Source organism: Miscanthus floridulus, chromosome 2, assembly GCF_019320115.1.
Source record: "Miscanthus floridulus cultivar M001 chromosome 2, ASM1932011v1, whole genome shotgun sequence".
Taxonomy (NCBI): domain Eukaryota; kingdom Viridiplantae; phylum Streptophyta; class Magnoliopsida; order Poales; family Poaceae; genus Miscanthus; species Miscanthus floridulus.
The window spans coordinates 146,538,261-146,558,726 of record NC_089581.1 but is presented as its reverse complement, the minus strand read 5'-3'; the positions used below and the strand labels follow the sequence as shown (position 1 = coordinate 146,558,726).

Sequence of the window (20,466 nt, the reverse complement as noted above, 5' to 3'; positions counted from 1 at the left end):
AACTAAAATTTAGAATGAGCAACCAAACACCCTCTCAATCATATAAATCAGCGCAAACGGCTTATACATTAGCCGAACGTGGCCTTTCGTTCCGAAACAAGATTTTGAACCGGTCTCGCCGAAGAGAGTACAGTATATTTTAGATAAAAATAGTCGATCAGCTTGGGATTAATTTTTAACCCAAGTTGTGACTGTGATATCAATGACAGTGCTTAAGCAATAAACAAATACGCGTGACACATCATTGGAGGCCACTTGTGCGCACCTCCGGCTCCGGCGGTGTTGAGCTGGGGGGGCCTCAGAAGAAGGCGCGCAGAAATTTCTCAGGTCGCCCCCTCCTCCGGGCCGTCGGTGAGCGGGGGCACGTGACAGCGATACGCCCGGAGGCCAAGATAATCTTCGCCGCGAGGTCTCCATTATTATGGAGTTCTCTCCCGTCCCGTCCCTTCTCTCTCTTTCTTTGTGATGTGCCGTGATTCGTAAGCTTAAAAGGGCTGCTCCTCCTCTGCTTGCCCTGGTGTGCTGTGGTGTCTGGTCAAGTACGCTTCCGAATTAAAAGCGCTTCTGGCCTGCAACCTGCTGTCTGCTCCCACGGCTGCCCGGCTGCCCGCGTCTTCTTCCTCACCCCTCTCCTCCGGTCGGTCCCGTCCCTGCATTTCTTGGTTCCTTCCTCCACCGGAACCAACCAATGTCTCCGGCGCCGAGTTCGCATCACTCGCACATCAATTCGAGGTAACTAGCTGCGGCTGGGTTTCGCCTGTGATCTTCGCCCCAGCGCGGTTCAATTTGGAGGGCGCCGCCTGATTTCATTTTCTCTTTGTTTTTGGGGGAAAAAATCTTGGCAGGAAGGAGAAGCGGATGAGGAAGGTGGACACCTTCGCGCCGCACAACGATGGCCACCAATGGAGGAAGTACGGCGAGAAGAAGATCAACAACACCAACTTCCCCAGGTCCGGTCCGCCCGGATTTTACTTGTTCTGTTTCTTTCCTCGTTTGTTTTACTTTATTTACCGTGGGGGGAAAGGGATTCTGCATCTGCCTGCGCGTCTTCTGAGAAATCTATCTTCGCCAGCAAAGAATCCGCCTTTGTAGTATTATTAGCCAACCTCCTTTGACTTTGCCGTTTGTTTCATCCCATTCTCCGCATCCAAATCGGCGGGCCAAATTTCAGCAAATGTTCATTCCACTCGCTCACACACAGGTTCTTCCTGTCTCCGCTGCAGGTATTACTATAGATGCACGTACAAGGACAACATGAACTGCCCGGCCACGAAGCAGGTGCAGCAGAAGGACCACAGCGACCCTCCATTGTACGCGGTCACCTACTACAACGAGCACTCGTGCAACAGCGCCTTCCTCCCGCTCTCCCCCTCCGAGTTCCAGTTGCAGACCTCGTCCGGGAAGGCCGTCTCCATCTGCTTTGACTCCTCGTCCGGGGCGCCGCCGCAAGAACCGCCGGCCGCGGCCACCAATGCCAGCGGCGGCGGCTCGCCCTCTTCCAGCGCGGCGGCGGCGCGGCGAGGCACGCCGCCGGAGATCAGTAACCCGCCCGTGCTGGCGCTGCGGCGGTCCGAGACGTACCCGTGGGGCGCCGGCGCCGGCGCCGTGGAGCAGAAGACGGCGTCCTGCAGCACCGAGTGCCACGACGCCTTCTCGGGTGCCGCCGGCGCCGTGCCGGAAGAGGTGGTAGATGCAGGCAGATTTGGGTCTATCAGGTTCTTCCATTTTTTGTAAATTGATCAGTGGAAGGCAATTGATTTTACTTCGACAAACTAATATGATACAGATGTCTTCTTCTTTTATCTTCTTCTTCTTTTTGTTCCTTTGTTACATGCCGAAGCTTACTAGAGATTCGCATGTTACTTTTGTTTTCTTGGTTACAAATCGAAATACCACTGCTAATTTCAATCCAACAGTTCATGTATGCAAGCTGTGACTGTTGATTAACGTATATTCTAATATTCAGGATATTATTTATATATATAGAAATAGAGCGAAAATAAATTAATGTTCCTATGAAACTCCCGGGTTATGCAAGGCAATCAGAGGGCGATTAAAATCTGAACACAAGGTGAAACTTGAAGCAAAATTAGACAAAGACGAAGTAGGCCCCCCATTTCTTTTTTTGGCAAAGAGGATGATGCAGAGTGTCTGTATGTAAAAAAAGGACAAGCAAGAGCAGTCCGGCACAATTGTCTCTTCCTCCAAACAACAATTCAGCGTGAGTAACGTGGACAAGAACTAAGGTAGTGTTTAGTTCCTAAAATTTTTCAAGATTCTTCGTCACATCGAATATTTAGACGCATAATAAAGCATTAAATATAAATAAAAAATAAAACTAATTATACAGTTTAGACGAAATTTATGAGACGAATCTTTTAAGTCTAATTAGACTATGATTGAACACTAATTACTAAATAACATCGAAAGTGCTACAATATCATTTCTCCAAAAATTTCGCCAACTAAAGCCCTAAGTAGCATGGACACAGCTCCACCGAGACTTCAAACAAAATAATTAAGAGCCTCCTCTCATATCTGTAGTTCGTAGATTAAACTAAAATAATTTGAATATTTAAATTTAGTCTGAACTTCAGACGAAATGTTTTGTTTAAATTTACACCGTACCTATAACTTCAAAATGTTTTGTTTATACCTCTAACTACGTACTTGTGTCTAATGCGTAATACCTCTAACTACGCATCTAATAATACATATATTTCTAGAGTTGATGAAGCACCACCAAATAGAACGTAAAGTCAAACATTTTTTTTATTTTAACCAGCACCATCTAAAGTTTTATACAAGTTATTGGTTGACCATACATATGAACACATTCTTGTAATATATACTTTGACATAGGCAAGGTCAGGCCCATTGGAACAAAAGAAAAATGATGGAATTCTAGGCAATTCGAATATTATTGGAAAATTTTCTAAGAATCCCTATGCAACAATAGATTGGGTTCTAAAATTCTATGAAATTCTTATGGAATGCCTTGTTTTATAAGGATTTTGGAGGAATCCTACCAATATGTTAAACCTCATGGAAAGTTTCTTTTGTGTTATCCTCTCTTATTGAATTCCTATATTTTTTTCGTACTCTCCATCCAAATGTTCGATCTTGTAGTGCACATTCTATTCTACGTTTTTTTTTCTATTCGTGAGTTCAAATAGCCCCTAGATATTTCCTCAAAAAAAAAGCCCCTTGATAGGCCTCTATTTGTGATAGGAGGAAGTAGTTAGATAGGAAAATATAGCAAAGATACATATGAGTTGAACTCGGGTTCATTTTTCAAGGCATTCTAAAACCACTCCAACATGTTTGGTTGGGGTAATTCAAAGGGGAAATGGGAGTTTCGAGATAGAAGTATATAAATCTTTTGTATTTTTCGTGGGAGTGAGTTTTGGTGGGAAGAGAAATGGAAGTCTAGAGAGCCAACTCTCAGTAATCACTTTCATGAGGAGGGGTAAGAATTGAGTGGAAATTATGATCTTAATGAAAGATGAATGAATTATTACCGCCCATCGTAACTTCTCCAGTAATTTTTCATTTTGAAAACTCACACTCTAAATTCACAGAAAAAACACATAAATAGAAAAAAATTCCGACATTCCAAATAACCCTGAGCAGCAAATCGTAGATCATCGTCGTGAGCTAATTTTTTGCAAGGGCTTCGTTGCCGCCACCTTTAAATGTTTACTACTTCAAGGGAAAAAACAGAGAACTGAAGAGAATCACAGCATCAACAGCATCCACTGACGATTCAGCGCTTTTGCAACCAATCAAATTCGAAAAACAATGTACCAACGCAAGTGTTACTGTTGTCCTTACACTGAGGCCTGGTTTAAATTCAGGGATAAAGTTTGAGATGTCACGTCGAGTGTCATATGGAGATATTGTATAGGGTGTTTGGATACTAATAAAAAAAATAAATTACAGAATCCATCAGTAATCCACAAGACGAATTTATTAAGCATAATTAACCCATCATTAGCATGTGTTACTGTAGCACCACATTGTCAAATCAGAGACTAATTAGACTTAAAAGATTCGTCTCGCAACTTAGTTATAAACTATGTAATTAGTTATTTTTTAGTCTATATTTAATACTCTATAAATGTGTTCAAACATTTAATAAGATAGGGAGTAAACTTTAGACGAAGAAACTAAACGAGCCATAAGTAGGCAAGTACAGACAGAATTGTGCCCTGTCAAGCTGTGCTCCAAAATTTGATCACAGGATGTATCAGATTGAAAAAAGACATTCCAAATTTTGATCCCAGGACGTTCTAAAGAACGCAAACTGAACCACGCGTCAGGATTGCGTAACTGCAGCTCCAATAAGGTCTCCACGCTCACAATCATCCTTGAATTCCACATCGGTAAAACCCAAAATTGTCGCCAAGCACCGCACGAGCTGGTCGTGGATGACCCCGTCGGCCGGGAGCTCCACTCCGTCCCCCACCTCCCGCCGCAGCGACGTCACCCCCTTGCCGGCGATGCCGCATGGCACGATGTGCTCGAAGTACCCCAGGTCGGGGTCGATGTTGAATGCCAGGCCGTGCCACGTGAACCCGGATGAGATCCTGACCCCGATGGCGCCGATCTTGCGGTCCCCAACCCACACCCCGGTCTCGCCGGGGTCCCCGGGCCTCGCGGAGACGCCGTGGAGCGCCGCCACCTGGATCATCGCGGACTCGAGCCCCTCGACGTACCTCCGCGCGCCGAGCCCCAGGGCGCGGAGCGAGAGGACAGGGTACAGCACGGCCTGCCGCGGCCCGTGGAACGTGACGTCGCCGCCCCGCTCCGTGCGGTGGAGCTCGGCGCCCAGCGCGCGCAGCTCGGCCTCCGGCGCGAGCAGGTTCCGCTCCGCCTTCTCGCGCCGCTTGCCCAGGGTGTAGGTCGGCGGGTGCTGCAGCGACAGAACGAGGTCGCCGACGCGGCCGGCCTTGCGGTCCGCGACGAGACGCTCCTGGAGCTGGATCGCTTCGCCGTACTTCACCACGCCGAGCCTCCACGCCTCCAGGACCCTCCGCGCGCCACCGCTCATCTCCCTCGCGGCCGGTAGGGGAAGAGAGACGGTCTGGGATGAGCAGAGACAGAGAGGAGGGAGGCGAAGGGGATGGGCACGGCCCACGGGCTTATGAGACGCCGAAAAGTGACCCAACCCACCCAAGCTAGAAAAGGGCCCAGAGGGTATAGTCCAGCGCCGCCGCGGAGACGCTCTCCAGCAACGCCCGAGCGACGGCCGCCGCCGCGGAGACGCCCCTAACTCGACGCGCCGCGGCCATGCGTGCCCCCGAATTGCCGCGCGCCGTCCAGCTCGTCTGCTCCAGCACCCTGCGCGGCTGCGCCCTGACGCCAGCCGACCCGTGCGGTCACTTCCTTGTGCTTGCTTGGCGTAGAAATTCGGTTCCTCGCTCCCTGGTCCGGAGGATGGCGGCGGCTTTTATGGAGCTAGCACTCGAGCAGGTACGGCTGCTAATCCTGCTCGCTTTGCAACTGGAGCGTGTATGATTTTACCTTCGGCTGATTGTTTTGTGTAGGCAAAGTTTGCGCTAGATAACCTCGAGGCCCTCGCTCATGTTAGGTGTGTGATTGTGGAGGACGGGAAACCCGAGATGTGGGCTATGTTTTCTTTTCTTTTTTTACTAGAGCCTGTAGATGTCGGCTTTAAGATGTTTCTTTCGTGTGTTCGTTTGGCCAATTCATGTCGTTATGTTGTGACTTTCCATGTTGCAAGGCTGCAAGACATGCTGAGATGGAAGCTATTGATATCCTGCTTCGGCAGTGGCAAAGCATGGGTCTTGATCAGCCACAGGTCGCGGAGAAATTTGCAGGATGCGACCTTTATCTCACGTGTGAGCCCTGTATAATGTGTGCAACAGCATTATCGATAATTGGTCTGAATTTTTTATTGTCTATGCTCTCCTGTTAAACTGTTTATTTTTATAGGAATTTCTGATTTTCACATGTTGTGCTTGGCTAGGAATAAGAGAAGTATACAACATGTTCGTTTCGGTTGAATGGGCTTATAAGCCATGGCTGAAAGTACTGCTGACTGGTTTGGTGTTAGAAAAAATACTGTTTAAGTCGTGAATTATAAGCCAGATACGAGCGAATAAGCCGGAACGAACAGGCTGATACTTTGGTTGTCCCAATGACAAATTTGGAGGATGTGGATCAATCATGTCATTGCATAAGGGTGCTACTTCTTTGTCAGATGATTTATCAGGGTAAGTGGAATGCAATACGAAACATCTTGTCAAAATGATTGCTTATTCGTGCTGGCACTTAGGCCCCGTTTAGAAGCCAAAAAATTTTGGTTTTGGGTACCGTAGCGCGTTTGTTTGTATTTGGCAATTAGTGTCTAATTATAGACTAATTAGGTTCGAAAGTTTCGTCTTGCGATTTCTTACCCAACTGTGCAATTAGTTTTTTTTTTCGTCTATATTTAGTACTTCATACATGTGCCGCAAGATTCGATGTGACGAGTGCTGCGCAAAAATTTTTGAGAACTAAACAAGGCCTTAGTATGTTGCATGCGCTGTCATGATTTCTGCAAAGTTGGACCTGCTTGGTGTTTCTGTTTTCATGCTTGTGATACATAGTTTTAGGCGCTAACAAATTGTACCTACAAACATTACCTTAGTATGTTTGTTTGTTAGGAGCCAAGCCCCTAAACCAAAAGGTTTCAAATGCACCTGAGGGATCATGGCTGAAGAAGCGGTAGCTCTTTTTAGGTGTGTCGGGGACTAATACTCAATGTTTTCCTAAACGGTAAACGGTAGACAGTCGGCGAGGTCTCGTGTAGCGTTTAGACCGTGTATACGGCGTGTACACGGTTTTACACGGATTACTCGTTTTTACTTTATTCGTAAAAATAACTATAATAACCTGTGTATATATTCCTATAACATAGATAATATTTGTATATTCAAATAATTTTATTATGAAAGTATATTCCACAACTAATCTAATGGTACTTATTACACATCATAAACATTTGTAATATTTTGAAAATAATATAGATAAATTATTTTCAAAATATTACCCAGTGTTTGTCTACACGGCCGTGTAGACCGATTACACGACCGTTTTTTACCGTTTACACGGTGATTCCATGTAACCTACCGTTTATGGCCTAAACTGCACGTTCGGCTACCGAGTAGCGATTACACGCCGAGTAATCGGTCTACACGGCCGTATAGGCGAACACTGCTAATACTAGGTACCTGAAGAGGATAAGCTAATGGTCATCAACATTGATTCATCCGAGCAGTCAAGAGCGCGACTACAGCTCCAAACGACCCCCAGGTGCGCAGGCTCCGCCTCGCCCGACCCCCAGGTGCGCAGGCTCCTGACGGAAGCCCGTACCGCCGCCAACCACTACGGGCCAAAAAGTACAACCCAAGGTCAAACTTCTGGCATTGTGCAGGGAGCGGGCACATCTCAATATGACCCATGCCCGTAACATGTTACTCCAGGGAACTCACATCACCAATAGTGACGGATGCGTGGTCACTATGCCGCCTACTCCCTGTACGGCCGCTGACCAGCATGCTGGTTCGTCGCGTCGCCCGCCGGGACGGAATGGGACGTCATGACCCACTGACAACGCCGGGGCGTGGCATCAGCGGCGAACAGGCGCCCGGCGTGAAGCCGTCCCTGTCACCATCTGCAGTGTCGGTGGGACCCGCATAAAGGAGAAGAAAGGCCCGGCGGTCCTGGAAGCCTTCCTCTCCTTGGCTCTTCTCCCTCTTTCTCTCTGTGTAACCTGCTCTTCCCCTTCGTCTATAAAATGGGAAGCAGGACGCCCTAGGAGAGAGGATGGCGGTTCACCACTCTACACGGCTGTAGATATCAAAACACACGTCCTAACACGCCTTAGGAGCACACGCACATAAGAGACTTAGGACATGTCCCTCTCTCGCTCGTTTGTAACCCCTGCTACAAACTTTCAGTGCTAGTAACACGAGCAGCAGCGACGAACTAGACGTAGGGGCTTTCTGCCCGAACCAGTATAAACCTCGTGTCCTCTAAGCGCACCATCCAAGCTAGACGCGTAATACTAGAAATTTACTAGTTGGTAACTCGAAACACCGACAGTTGACGCGTTAGGTAGGGGCTTTTTGCGCGTCTCGACGTCCACATCAGGCCTCGAATGGCTAGTCACGGTATCAGCTGGGTCCCGGCCGCACATGTGCGCTTCGGGAACCTGGACTTCATCGTCACGACGAGGGGAGAGTTGGTGCAGGCTCCCGTCACTGTCCAACCTCTCCACTCCGTCGGCCTTGACGCGATCGCCGAGGCGCTTGAGGAGCTGCGGCTGCATGCACCAGAGGCCCGCGCCCCCGGGAGCGACCAGATCCTCGGCTTCGATTACGGGAGGCTAGAACGCCAACTCGGTTCCTTCCTAGGACCCTGACCGTCCCGGGAGGACTTAGGCTGCCTCACCTTCTCGTTCGCTAATGTCATGACGCTGCTTATCGGAGGAGAGCCGCTTTCCCCGGAATACCTCATCCGGAGTGCCTCGACAGCGCTCCCATTCGGTCTACGCAATGCCGCCGAGACCGTTAGCCACCTTGTGGCGCAACACACGCCTCCATTCCCCACGAACGACGAGTTCGTGGGGATGATCGACTATGTCGTGGAATCTTTCCATGACCTCCTCGCAGGAGAATAGGAGTCATCCTCCAACTCTAACTCCAGCAGGGGGGCCATCACCCATCTCGTGAATGTTTATGGCAGGTACCCCCGAGGGGTACGTTGAAAGCATCCACGAGGGAAAGGCTATCCCAACGAACGTCTTCGACGATGAGGTCGAGGGGGATGCAGGGGCCCCACCTCTCCTGCAGGTAGAGCAGCTGAAGGCCCGGCACTAAGAGCTCGAAGAAGCACGACTCCAGCTCGAGCAGGAACGCGCGGAGCTCGAACGAGAGATCGAACGCCACGGAGACGGTGGGCGTGCGTGCGTCGTGGCCCGCGACGTGAACCGGAGGATCATCGAGGACGACGAAGCCCTCCCACACTTCACCAGGGCAAGCCAGAACATCGTTGTTGCGGCGGCCTTGCTCCGGGGACTTCCGGGGCCCGCGACACCCGAGGATCGTCGGGCTCATTGCGAGATTCGCACACTACTCGAGCTTGTGGCGGCACAACAGGCCAAGAGCTCACTGTCCCGACGACGCGAGCTCGACGCCAGCCAGCGCGCGCCCTCAGAGCACCCAACAGGGACGTATCAGTCCACCAGGCGCAGCAAGGCGGCTGGCCGCACGCCGCGGTCCTGGTGCATGAACATCTCGGTCTTCATCGTGACGCGCGCTACACCCTCGACGCCAGCAGGCATACCCGCCGTGGCTACCACCCTCGTCGTGGCGGAGTGTTGGAGTTTATTTTTCACCAAAATTGAATAGGATGTGTATTTTTCACCAAAATCTTGATTCATAGAAATTAGGAAGGATATAAAGTCTCTTGGAGTTGCTTTAAAGAGCCATGCAAGCTACTATTGTTGTTCACAAAGGCAAAAACATCGTCTACTTCAGAATCGAGTTCTGCTATTTGTTCTATGCAGATTTATTTACTCCATGCCGAACTGCCTCATCGATCGAGGGCTGCTGATGATGTTAAATGGCTCGTCGCTACCGTCAAGCAATATTGAAATCTCACCCTCTCGAAGCAGTATCTCACTCTCCTTAAGCTGTGAATCTTCATCAAGTGCTCTAATCTTCTGCTTTAACGAAGCAACTTCATTTTGCAAGCCACTGGCAGTTCTTCTCATCTGCTTAGATTCCTGCCACGAGACATCCCTTTCATCGCTTACTGTTTTTAGCATGCAGCGAAGAGCAGTCAGTTCCTTTGCAGATTCTTGGTAATCCTGCTCAACCTGGTTAATTATCTCGTCTTTCTTCAAACCCTGCAATGTACGAAATTGAAACCAAATATGACAATGGAGTCATGTGCAGGTGTAATATCATCAGAAACAAGTAGAAAAATATAGGTGGCAACATCTAATGGTTCACCTTTAGAAGGATAATGCATCAAGACAGAAACAACAGATTTTAGGAAGTAAGAAACTAAAATCGATTTGACAAGGGAAAATATGAAAAATAGCTTTTCAGGAATCAGGGTTTTCGGGTCACCTGAACTTCCAAACGCTTGTACTTGTGTGTGAGGCAACACAGTTCATCTTGAACTCTCTGGATCTCATTTTGCAGAACCTCTTGGACCCTGACTGAAGCTGCTAGATCTGACTGCAATTGTTCAATGTCTAATTCCTTGGACAGAAGTTTCTCCTTTAGAACCCTGCTGATCATAGCTTCTTCTCTCAGCTTAATTTCAATGTCATCCTGCACAAAAGAAAAATACAAAAAATGTGGATTGATTTAGCTTCTGATGCTGGCTTTTGGCTTGAATTACCCAAGCTACTATATTATTCCAGCAACTTCTATGCTAAGAAAATGTATTTTCATATTCTACAAAACAGATAGTACTACACTAGAATTATTTCACAATGAGTTACAAGAAAATGTCTGTCATGTTATCTAATTTTTTTTTTCTCGAAAAATGTCATGTTATCTAAATGGAACTCATAATACTACTAACAACATTTAAAGATTTAAGTTATTCCTAAACATAAGAAACCAAAAGATAGGTCATACCCTGAATAACTTCTCTTGTCCTGAAAGATAACCTTCAGCTCTCTGTTCAATCTCTTCTTCGTTTTGCTTCTCAGTCAACAGAGACTTGATCATACGCAGACTCTGTTTTACATTCTCAATTCCTCCTATCATGCTTTGGTACTTCAGAGTGTACTCGATGGCTACTAATGCACCAACATCACTGCTGTTCTCACTCTTCTTTGATTTGATCAATTCCAACAACATGGCACAAAGTTGGCTAGAATCGTCAAGTAATGATAAACATTGTGTCTGCAAACTCTCCACTCTAGCCTGAAGCTCCTGGCCAAGACGAACTCTGGAAAAATTCGCTCCATCCTCACTCCTTTGTAGACGATTGAAAATCGCTACATTCTCTTGCCTAAGAGACTCCATCTCAAGGGTACAGGATTGAATTTCTCCTCTCAGATTTTGCTCAGCTCTGGTAAGTCTGAGAAGTTCCATCTGCATCCTGTTTATTATGTCACTATTTCCAGTAGCTCTCATTTCTGTTTCAGCACCAAATCCTTTTCTTAGGCTAGTAATTGTTTTCTCCTGTTCGTTATACGTCCTTTGTAATCTTGCAATTATTTTGTGTAACACCTTTTTGTCCTCCTCTTTGTCTTTCAGAGATTCTCGGATCCTGTCCCTTTCCTCTATAGCTATAGTAAGGTTATCTTGCAATTCTGCTGAGGAGCTATGAAGATTGTCAAGATCACCTTTTACTTCCTGCAACTCATTGTTCAGATGCTTGTTTTGCAGCTCTAGACTTTTAATCCTACTAGTAGCATCAACTTTGTATGATTCAAGCAAAGTAATTTCTCTCTGAAATGACACATTCTGCTCTGCAAGCTCTCTTACCCTTTCCTGTAGTCTTTGTTCTTCAGATTGAAACCTCTCCAGTTTGACTGAACAATCATTTGACCTTCTATCCAATTCCCTTTCCAAGTTACTTTGTAGATCGATCTTCTCCTTCTCCAGCCTTCTAGTTCTGGTTTCTAATTCTAACTTGGATCTCTTATATTGTTCTTTGGCTGCAAATCTTTCTGTAAGGCGTGCCTTAATCTGTGAAGATACTTCAGCTGCCAATTTTTTTCTATCTTCAATCAGACCCTCAATGAATTGCCAGATTTCAGTTGAATTTGACCTCTTATCCCTGAGCGCATTAAACTTACTGTTTTCTACAAGGGGAACCATAAGGCATGCATCAACTTCTTTAGCTCTTTGAAGCAACTTTTCATCACTGTCCTGTTCCAAGTTGAAATCATGAACACTATGAGACTAATCATGGAAAGGTCAACCATGGAAGCCATTTTCTTAATAAGACAAGTTATGGAGCGGTATAGGGAGAAAAAGAAGGACCTACATATGGTTTTTATTGACTTGGAGAAGGCTTATGGTAAAATATCAAGGAATGTTATGTGGTAGGCTTTGAACAAACATAAAGTCCCAACGAAGTACGTCGGGCTCATTAAGGACATGTACAACAATGTTATGACTAGAATTCGAACAAGTGATGGAGACGCGGATGACTTCCCAATTAGGATAGGACTACATCAAGGGTCAGCTTTGAGCCCTTATTTGTTTGCCTTGGTGATGGATGAGGTCACAAGGGACATACAAGGGGACATCCCTTGGTGTATGCTTTTCGCGGACGATGTAGTGCTAGTTGATGAAAGCCAAACTGGAGTGAATCAGAAACTGGAGTTATGGCGGGAGACTTTGGAGTCTAAAGGTTTTAGACTCAGTAGAACTAAAACTGAGTATATGAGATGTGACTTCGGCACTACTATTCGGGAGGAGGAAGATATTTGTTTGGAAGGTCAAGTAGTGCCTAGGAATGATACCTTTCGATATTTAGGATCAATGCTACAGAGAGACGGAGATATTGATGAAGATGTTAGCCATAGAATCAAAGCAGGGTGGCTGAAGTGGCGGCAAACATCTGGTGTCCTATGTGACAAAAGGGTACCACAGAAGCTAAAAGGCAAGTTTTATAGGACGGCGATTAGACCTGCTATGTTGTATGGTGCAGAATGTTGGCCTACGAAAAGACGACATGTTCATCTGATAAGTGTCGCGGAAATGCGTATGTTGCGTTGGATTTGCGGTCATACAAGAAGGGATCGAGTTCGGAACGATGATATACGTGATAAATTAGGGGTAGCACCAATTGAAGAAAAGCTTGTCCAACACCGGTTGAGATGGTTTGGACATGTCCAACGGAGACCTCCAGAGGCACCGGTGCGTAGTGGAATAATAAGCCAAGATAGTAACGTGAAGAGAGGCAGAGGAAGACCGAAGTTGACTTGGGTAGAGACAATAAAAGGAGACTTGAAAGGATGGAATATACCCAAAGACTTAGCCTTAGATAGGAGTGCTTGGAAGACAGCTATTCACGTGCCTGAACCTTGATGGCTTCTGCTGGGTTTCAACTCTAGCCTACCCCAACTTGTTTGGGACTTAAAGGCTTTGTTGTTGTTGTTGTATGAGACTGATCATAACAACAAATGTCGGCAGTGAAGTATCTTGAGGTAGCACTGGAAATAGGATCCTTTGAAGTGCTGTAGAAAAATGGAGATGGAGGCCGTACATCTTGGAAGTCCTCATAGATGTCATCCACAGAAGTCATACTCTGTGATCTGCAGTCTTCAAAATTTGAAAGATACTAAGAAGATGCTTCAAGACATCTTGCATCATGTCCACCTTCATGACATACAGATGCAACCTTGAAGGCACCCTTTGTTCCCTCATAAGCAAGATGGGAATGCCAGATGTCATCGGTATCAATGTTAGAGGGGTTCTCAATGATCTCTTTGCACACTTTTGGTGAAGATGGTGCTGTGGAAGGTGGCCGTGGTGGCCGTTCCCGTCCCAAATAAGGAGCTGTAGATCTGACGGGGAATTTCTGGTTCTGCTTCTCATTTAATCTGGCAACTTCTTGCTCACCATCAATATACAGATCCAGTACCTCATTCTTATTCACGAAATTGGTCAACTTAGCAGGCCTGCATTTTAATGCAACAGGAGAACTAACAGGAGAGTGTCCTGTTGAGCATGAGTGGCAACTTGAATGGGATGAGTCAGTTTCCTGGAATCCATGTGAATTTGAGACCTTTACCATGTATTATCTTCTACTGTGGTGTCTTCCTGGTGAACACGTGTAGTTCCTGCGGATAACCTTTGTTAGTAATATTTTCAGGCATGATAAAAAGAATATCATCCATGTACTCTATGGAAACTAATTTCAAAGAACAACCTGAATGTTACTGCAGATTACATGGGTCCAAAGGTGATTTTCTAACAACAATGTCATGGAACACATAAATTAAATTAAAAGAACAAGCTGAATGTTACTGCAGATTACGTGCAACAAAGAATAGAAAATAAGATGTAGAGCTAATTATGAACTGAAAACTAAATAAATTAAATTCTCATGAAGAGTAAGTCTCTTAGTAACTTACATTAGCAACATTTGTAGACGTACAAGATGAATATGCACCAAAAACAATAGTTCTGCTACAATGTGATTCATGCATGTGGCCAAATTGAATGATATCGTAGCAGACTATTATGAACGTCTGACTGTAAAACGTAACTCTAGAAAACTAATCGATGGTGTTTTCTCATCATAATTATTATTGTTTTACCAAGGGAGTGACTAAGTGATGTCGCTAGTAGTATTCATTGCCATGATAGTTAAGTTCTAACCATTCGAACTGCTAGTAATAGGTAAAATGTGTAGTCTAGCCACTTACTCCACTTTGCCGAAATGACCAGGCGCGTCTGAATCATTGGACTTAGAACATAGAATATCGCGTGAGTATCTCATCATCTGTTCATCCAAAGAATGATCCATGGCTGATGATGTCAACGAAAAGGACCTCCTGAGCTGTGGATGGGATGATTCCTCATTCCTTGATGCACCATGCCGGCTTCTAGATCTGAATGACCGTGCACCAGGAGATCGATGAGCGCCACTGGTGCTTGCTTCGTCAACTTTGTTCTCATTCATGGTATCATTCGCCCGTGCTGCTTTTCCATTCTCGGCACTGCTTGTGAACGAGCGGAATGGGAAGAATCTTCTCATTTTCCAGGACCAGGATGGCTAACACTGCTGTAGCAGAAAATCTCGGGTTCAGTTAAACAGCCATCATAGTTCATAGACTGAAAAGCAGGGGCTGACGACAATGGATGTACACAAGTACACCCGATAATTTTTGCAAAGGGTTCGAAGTTAGTAGACATCAAATAGCCAAATAGAGTTAGGGTTTGGGTGCTCGGTTTCGCACAGCAGGAGGGAAGGGGCGGGAATACCTGGTGGGTGCTCGCCACCGGAGAAGAGGCCGACGAAGGCCTCGACTCCTGGCGTAGGCGGTGGCGGCGGCGGAGACGTTGGCCCACCCAGTCGTCTGCTCGTCGCAGAGAGAGAAACATCGTGCACGCGGGACGAAGTTGAACCGTGACGGATGCGGGGCATGCGGCGGCAGCCCAGTCCGGCGTTGTTCGGCCCAGGGAAGCTCACCCGTGCTGGGCCCTTTTTCACGTATTTTTTAATTTCTTTTTTTTCTTCTTTCTTTCTTTTTCTCTTTTTCACCCCTATTTTTTTATTCTTCTTGATTTCGTATTTATCCTCATCATTCATCGGACGCTGCTAATGGCTAGTTTCCTGGTGGAACATTGGTTTCAAATAAGAGAAACAATATTGATATTTATTAGTACATTGTAAATAAGTAAATGAGACATTTTATGTTTTATTAAGGTTGAATAAATTTTTTTTTCTGTTGAAGCTATAAGCTCTTTCCACTTTAACCAAGGACACTTTTATAAACCTGGAATATTTTCTCAGAAAACTATAGCACTTTTCTACTGAACTAAAGACAATTTTATCTTTGTTTCAAATGAACATGAAATGTTTTTATGTTGAACATGAAACAATCGTTCCCATGAATCAATGATATCGCTCTGCTTAACAAAAAAAAAAATGAATTCACTAGAAATGTTCTAGGTGCTCCAACCAGGACCAATAAAGAGTATCGACACTTCGATGTCTTGTTAAAAAGTTGCGATTAAGTGTAACTTCTTATGGAACAAACATTTTTGTCTAATAGCTAGAACATTTTTTGCTTACCTCTTCGCGATAGCATGTCTTTTTAATTGGAAACAACTAAAAGTTCTAGCAAAAGAAACAATATTTTATGAAGAGAAAAGAAATGTTCTCATGGTAGAAAAAATGTTAGTAGTGTGACTAGCTTCTTTCCAATCATCAGCCTATTTGTTTCGTCGTAAATGATCGTGGATTTATTTACTACTGGCTGGTTTGGTATGAGAGAAAAATACTATTCCAGTTTATAATCTACGATCGTATACGAGCAAGCGAACAGACTGCATATACTTCTTCCATTCCGTAATATCTGCATACGTAGGATTGAGCACGTAAACCAATGCTAGGTCTAAAATTACAAAAATGCCCCCCCTGCCTCTGTAAAAATCAGCACCATCCTTTCGCCCGCGGACCCCGCGCCTGCTATGCGGGCAAGGGAAATGGAGGACACAGGGGCCTCGGTATGACCGAACGAGTGGTCAAGAGGCTTCCATGTACTCCCGTCACTTCTCCATTGTTTCTATGGCCATTTTTTTTATTTCGTTGCTGATCCTTGCAGCTACGGCAGCTTTAGGCCCCTATAGACCCTACCTTCAATTGTGGGACAAAAATTTGAAACGTGGAGGTGCGTTTATTTCAGGACCGAAGGAGTAAGCAGTAGTTACCTTTCACTGAGGAGCTTCTAAATAAATGACGGCTAAAGTATGCGATACTTTAGATCTAGAAATTTCACATGATAGGAATTATCTAAGCGATAGATAAGGGCCATGTTCTGCTGCAATACTTTAGCAGTACTTTTTAGGAAACAAATAATGTTTTTCTCTCACAACAAATCAGCTTAAACTAAATTTCAGCGAAACGAACTAAGGCCAAGCATGGAGGGATTCTAAAATATAGAAGCGGATATGAATTTTCTCAGTAAAAAGAATTACATTTGGATTGCAACTCCACTAGGTATAAAAAAGAAAACAGTGCAAACCTAAGGAGAGAGAGACTGCATTTCATTTGTTTATTGCAGTTGAGAAGATTATCCAGAGCCGACCGAGCCTAGCTCGGGTGGCAAGCCTTGCTCGATTGGAGGCTGCCGGCCGGAGTTCGATTCCCACGGGAAGCGAATTTCCGGTCTCGCACCCAAAAAAAATCCCCTCGCTGTGCACGCGAGCCTGGTGACTGCGTCGGCTACGGTGCGCCTTTTGACTGTGTCCGGCCTAATGATCTGTCCCGGTTCACTCGGCCCTTCGGGGCATGTGCCAGGGTTCGGGGGTTTTCTCGACCGGGGTCATACGGTCCCTTCCTATGACATTGCCGTGAGGGCGGTTCTTCCCTCACCGGTCGAGTTTTTTTTAGAAGATTATCCAGACAAAAACTCCTCTAGTGTAGGAAAAAATCACCGGAAACTAGTTCTCTTTACCAACAAGAAAAATGTACCTCGTTTTTGGATGTTACTTTGCTTTGCTCTAATCCAGTATCACTAGAGGGGTCTTAGTTTTGGGACTTTAGCTTTGCTGCAATCCAGCATCGCTAGAGGGGTCAGGGGTTTTCGGTGTAACAGGGTGCCGGTGATGAGGAGGACGAGGGTGACGACAAGGATGTCCCAATAATAGCTCCTTCAAGCTGTTTGATTTCATTTGTTGCAGCGAAAAAGAATGGAAGTATGGAGGCGGATCCAACGACGGTAGTGTAGTATGTGCAGAAGGTTGCTGACGAAGAAGATGCTTTGAATTTCGGTGCTAGGTCCTGTTTGCTAGAGCTTCGGCTAGGGTTTCTTGTGGCTTAAGGAGCCCAATCAAACAAGCATATAAAAAACGACTCCTTGCGAGGAGTCCTGAGGAGCTGGAGCCGGTTTTTTTTTTATAGAGAAATCAGAGAGAAAAAAGATTTTTTCTAGTTCCTCCTCATAAATCTAATAAAAATTATTAAAACTATCATTGAAGCCGTTTTTACCAAACGTTTTCTAAAATGACGAGCATCTCCAAGGGTACCTTATTTTCCTTCCCAATCTTTGGTTTTTTTGCAAGATGAGAAAAAATCATTCTCCAACAACTCCTAATCCTTCCTCCTAAAATTTACGCACATGGAAATCCTCTCCCGTCGCACGTAACTTTGCATGGAGTCGCGATGGCGCGGATACACATGTATTCTTCGGCCAATTAAAGGTGGAAAGACGGAAAAAGAAAAAGTATGAAAGGGTTCCAGATGCAAATGTATAAGGGATAAAGAATATATAAAATTGGTTAAAATAATTTAGAAGTAGTATATAGGATTCCAGATGTGAAATTATCTTCTATATTTTAGGAGTGAATTATTTAAAACTATTGGAGATGGCCTTCTTTTTTTCTCCTAATATATTTTTAGGAGTTGAAAAATATGGACTTTTTAGGAAAAAATTAGGATACTCTTGGAGATGCCAACTCTACTAGAGAAGCTACTCCACATGAGGAGCTAGTGTCGGTGCCCCTTAGGAGAAGTTGGAGCCCTACCTAATGATGTCTTAGTATCTCGTTTTTTTTTCGCTCTAGACTATACCGATTTCCCCCCTAGACTAGACCGGACTGACGGCGCCATACTTAAACCCAAAACGACGTACCTAGACCTAAAACGTCTATAGCTAATATTTTCAGAAATTTTAAAAGAAAATATTTTCTTATTGAAGCAATGAACTCCTATTCACATTTTAGATAATAATATATACTCGCACCATTTTAGATTGCAAGTTGTTTTGGCTATTCTAAATGCATAGCTTTTAATAATGTATCTAGACATAATATATCTCTAAGCGCGTAGCGAATGATGTATACATAGAAAAATGGATTGACTTACAGTTTAGAATGGTGGAAGTACAACTCAAGAAAACACAAATAAAATATAAAGGATGATAGATCAAATGGAAAAACTAAGAAAATAGTTCATTCTCTTTTGAAATATCTGCAAGCGGAAATGTAACCAGTACACTAAATTTATGAGTATACATGTTTTTTTTAGGACGATCAGGTGCCTGGCCAAAAGGATCCCAGTCAACTCTCTCTCTTACACGTAATTTGCACCAAACGTTTTATTTGGAAAATGGCGAGGAAAAGGTCTATTTTACGTATTTTACACGTAATTTGCCGTGCTACAGCACTTCATTATTTTGTGCAACACAAGGAAGTGGGAAAAGTACAACAAAAGGATCCTCGCACGCACCAACTCTGGAAATGTCGAAATGACGGAGGAAGATGTCAGCGCACGGAGGAATCGCCGTGGAAGCGCGCGACGCCAAACGTGCAACGCACCCGCGGGCGCAGGAGTCGCCTTCACCTACTTCACCTCAAGACGACTTGTCTGCCTGATCGGCGGCGGGCGCCGTTTCCTGGCCCTCTTGCTCGTTGTGCTTCGCGTCGGCGTCGGCCGCGGGGGCCTCATCAATGACCTGCGCCGTGGCGGCGGCGCCGAGGTTGGAGGCGTGGCGGTGGTGCTTGCAGCGGAAGGAGCCCGGGTGCGTGGTGGGCGCGCACACGCACGAGGCCCTGCCGCCCCCGCCGTAGCCGCCGTAGCCGGCGAGCGAGTCGTTGGACCACGACTTGCGCATGCCCGGCAGCCTGGGCGACGCCCGGTGCCCGTACCGGTAGGCCCGCCGCTCGCTGTCCGTCATCACCGGGCTGCCGTCGCCGCCGTCCATCTCCGTCTCGCCGGACCCTGCCCATGGAAATCCATGGCGCGCGAGCAAAAAAGTTTCAGCCGAAATCACGTGTAGGCAGCGCGTGTTGCACGCAACCCCCGCTCGTGCATCAAATCGAAGCGAGACGAGGGCTACTTCACAGCTGCTAATGACACGTAGAAATTGCGGTTTGAGAAATCCATTTATTCTACACATGAGGTGGTGCATTATGAACCGATTTTTCAAAGTTGATGAAATGATCCTACTGGTTATATTAGTTCTAATTATTAGTTTACGAGGAATAAAGAGTGATGAGATAATGAACTAGCTCAGTTCCTCAGACCAAACCTGATTTTCTATTGCTGCCAAGACGACGGTAGCAAAATTGGCTGATCCATAGATACCAAAGAACAGGGGAGATAGCAAACGAGCTCTGCTCCCAGATTCTTTCTCATGGCTCTGGAATAAATAATATAGCAAATGGTTATTGATCGGGTTCGTACCTTAGGCCAGCAGTTTCAGGCGTCCAGCAGGAGCACACCACGGATGAAGGGAGTCCGAACGAGGAGGCTCTGGTTGCTGAACTCGAAATTCTAGCTGATATTAAAGTCGGCTGATAAAGCGGCTGAAGCTGTTTTGTTGTGAGAGAAAAATACTGAAGATTGTAGCTGATAAGCCGGCTTCAAGCGAACAGGTTGCCGCAGCTGAATGCATACTCTATGTCATGCAGTGTAAGCTGATGGGATGACATTTGCGGCGAGCACCGTAGAAACGTGTTCGAATCCTCAGAGAAGACATCACCATGACATTTGCAATGGTGTCGGATGCTTAAGCATATGAATTGTACTTGTATCGCTGTAGGCATCATTGTTGTAAGATCCCATTTTAGACCTTGTTTGATTAATTAATCCCATATCTAACAATGGATTAGAGAGCGTCAAAGGATACCGAGAGGAATTAATTTGTAGGGGACTTAACCCCCTTCAATCCGCTTCGATCCTATTAAACAAAATAAACTTTTAAAAAGGTTTATTCTCTTAAAATGTCCTTAATTAGTTTTTAGAG

At 45.5% G+C, this 20,466-nt stretch overlaps 3 protein-coding genes and 2 pseudogenes across 3 annotated transcripts; 2 read left to right on the top strand and 3 right to left on the bottom strand.

Moving 5' to 3' along the window:
* The first annotated feature begins 547 nt into the window (after positions 1-547).
* LOC136540004 (transcription factor WRKY19-like) lies at positions 548-1,924 on the top strand. The gene is made up of 3 exons (XM_066531992.1): positions 548-732; positions 846-950; positions 1,224-1,924. Exons 1-3 carry the CDS (start codon positions 689-691, stop codon positions 1,732-1,734), a joined length of 660 nt encoding a protein of 219 aa, XP_066388089.1. The 5' UTR covers positions 548-688; the 3' UTR covers positions 1,735-1,924.
* Positions 1,925-4,134: 2,210 nt separating this feature from the next.
* Positions 4,135-5,052, bottom strand: LOC136540003 (octanoyltransferase LIP2, mitochondrial-like). The gene has a single exon (XM_066531991.1). The coding sequence runs from the start codon at positions 5,050-5,052 to the stop codon at positions 4,318-4,320; it is 735 nt and encodes a 244-aa protein (XP_066388088.1). The 3' UTR covers positions 4,135-4,317.
* A 239-nt stretch (positions 5,053-5,291) lies between these two features.
* On the top strand, positions 5,292-6,761 carry LOC136537232 (tRNA-specific adenosine deaminase TAD2-like; annotated as a pseudogene).
* Positions 6,762-9,582: 2,821 nt separating this feature from the next.
* LOC136540002 (uncharacterized) lies at positions 9,583-15,042 on the bottom strand (annotated as a pseudogene).
* Positions 15,043-18,773: 3,731 nt separating this feature from the next.
* On the bottom strand, positions 18,774-19,975 carry LOC136532245 (uncharacterized). Its single transcript, XM_066524848.1, has 2 exons — positions 19,905-19,975; positions 18,774-19,439 (listed from the first exon to the last, which is right to left on the bottom strand). Exon 2 carries the CDS (start codon positions 19,420-19,422, stop codon positions 19,072-19,074), a length of 351 nt encoding a protein of 116 aa, XP_066380945.1. The 5' UTR covers positions 19,423-19,439; positions 19,905-19,975; the 3' UTR covers positions 18,774-19,071.
* Positions 19,976-20,466: the final 491 nt, after the last annotated feature.

What these genes read in the sequence shown, in the direction of transcription:
- LOC136540004 (XM_066531992.1), top strand. Translation starts at nt 689, where the DNA reads ATGTCTCCGGCGCCGAGTTCGCATCACTCGCACATCAATTCGAG. An exon ending in CACTCGCACATCAATTCGAG is followed by an intron (nt 733 to 845) that starts GTAACTAGCTGC and finishes AAATCTTGGCAG; the next exon opens with GAAGGAGAAGCGGATGAGGA. An exon ending in AACAACACCAACTTCCCCAG is followed by an intron (nt 951 to 1,223) that starts GTCCGGTCCGCC and finishes TCTCCGCTGCAG; the next exon opens with GTATTACTATAGATGCACGT.
- LOC136540003 (XM_066531991.1), bottom strand. Translation starts at nt 5,052, where the DNA reads ATGAGCGGTGGCGCGCGGAGGGTCCTGGAGGCGTGGAGGCTCGGCGTG.
- LOC136532245 (XM_066524848.1), bottom strand. Translation starts at nt 19,422, where the DNA reads ATGGACGGCGGCGACGGCAGCCCGGTGATGACGGACAGCGAGCGGCGG.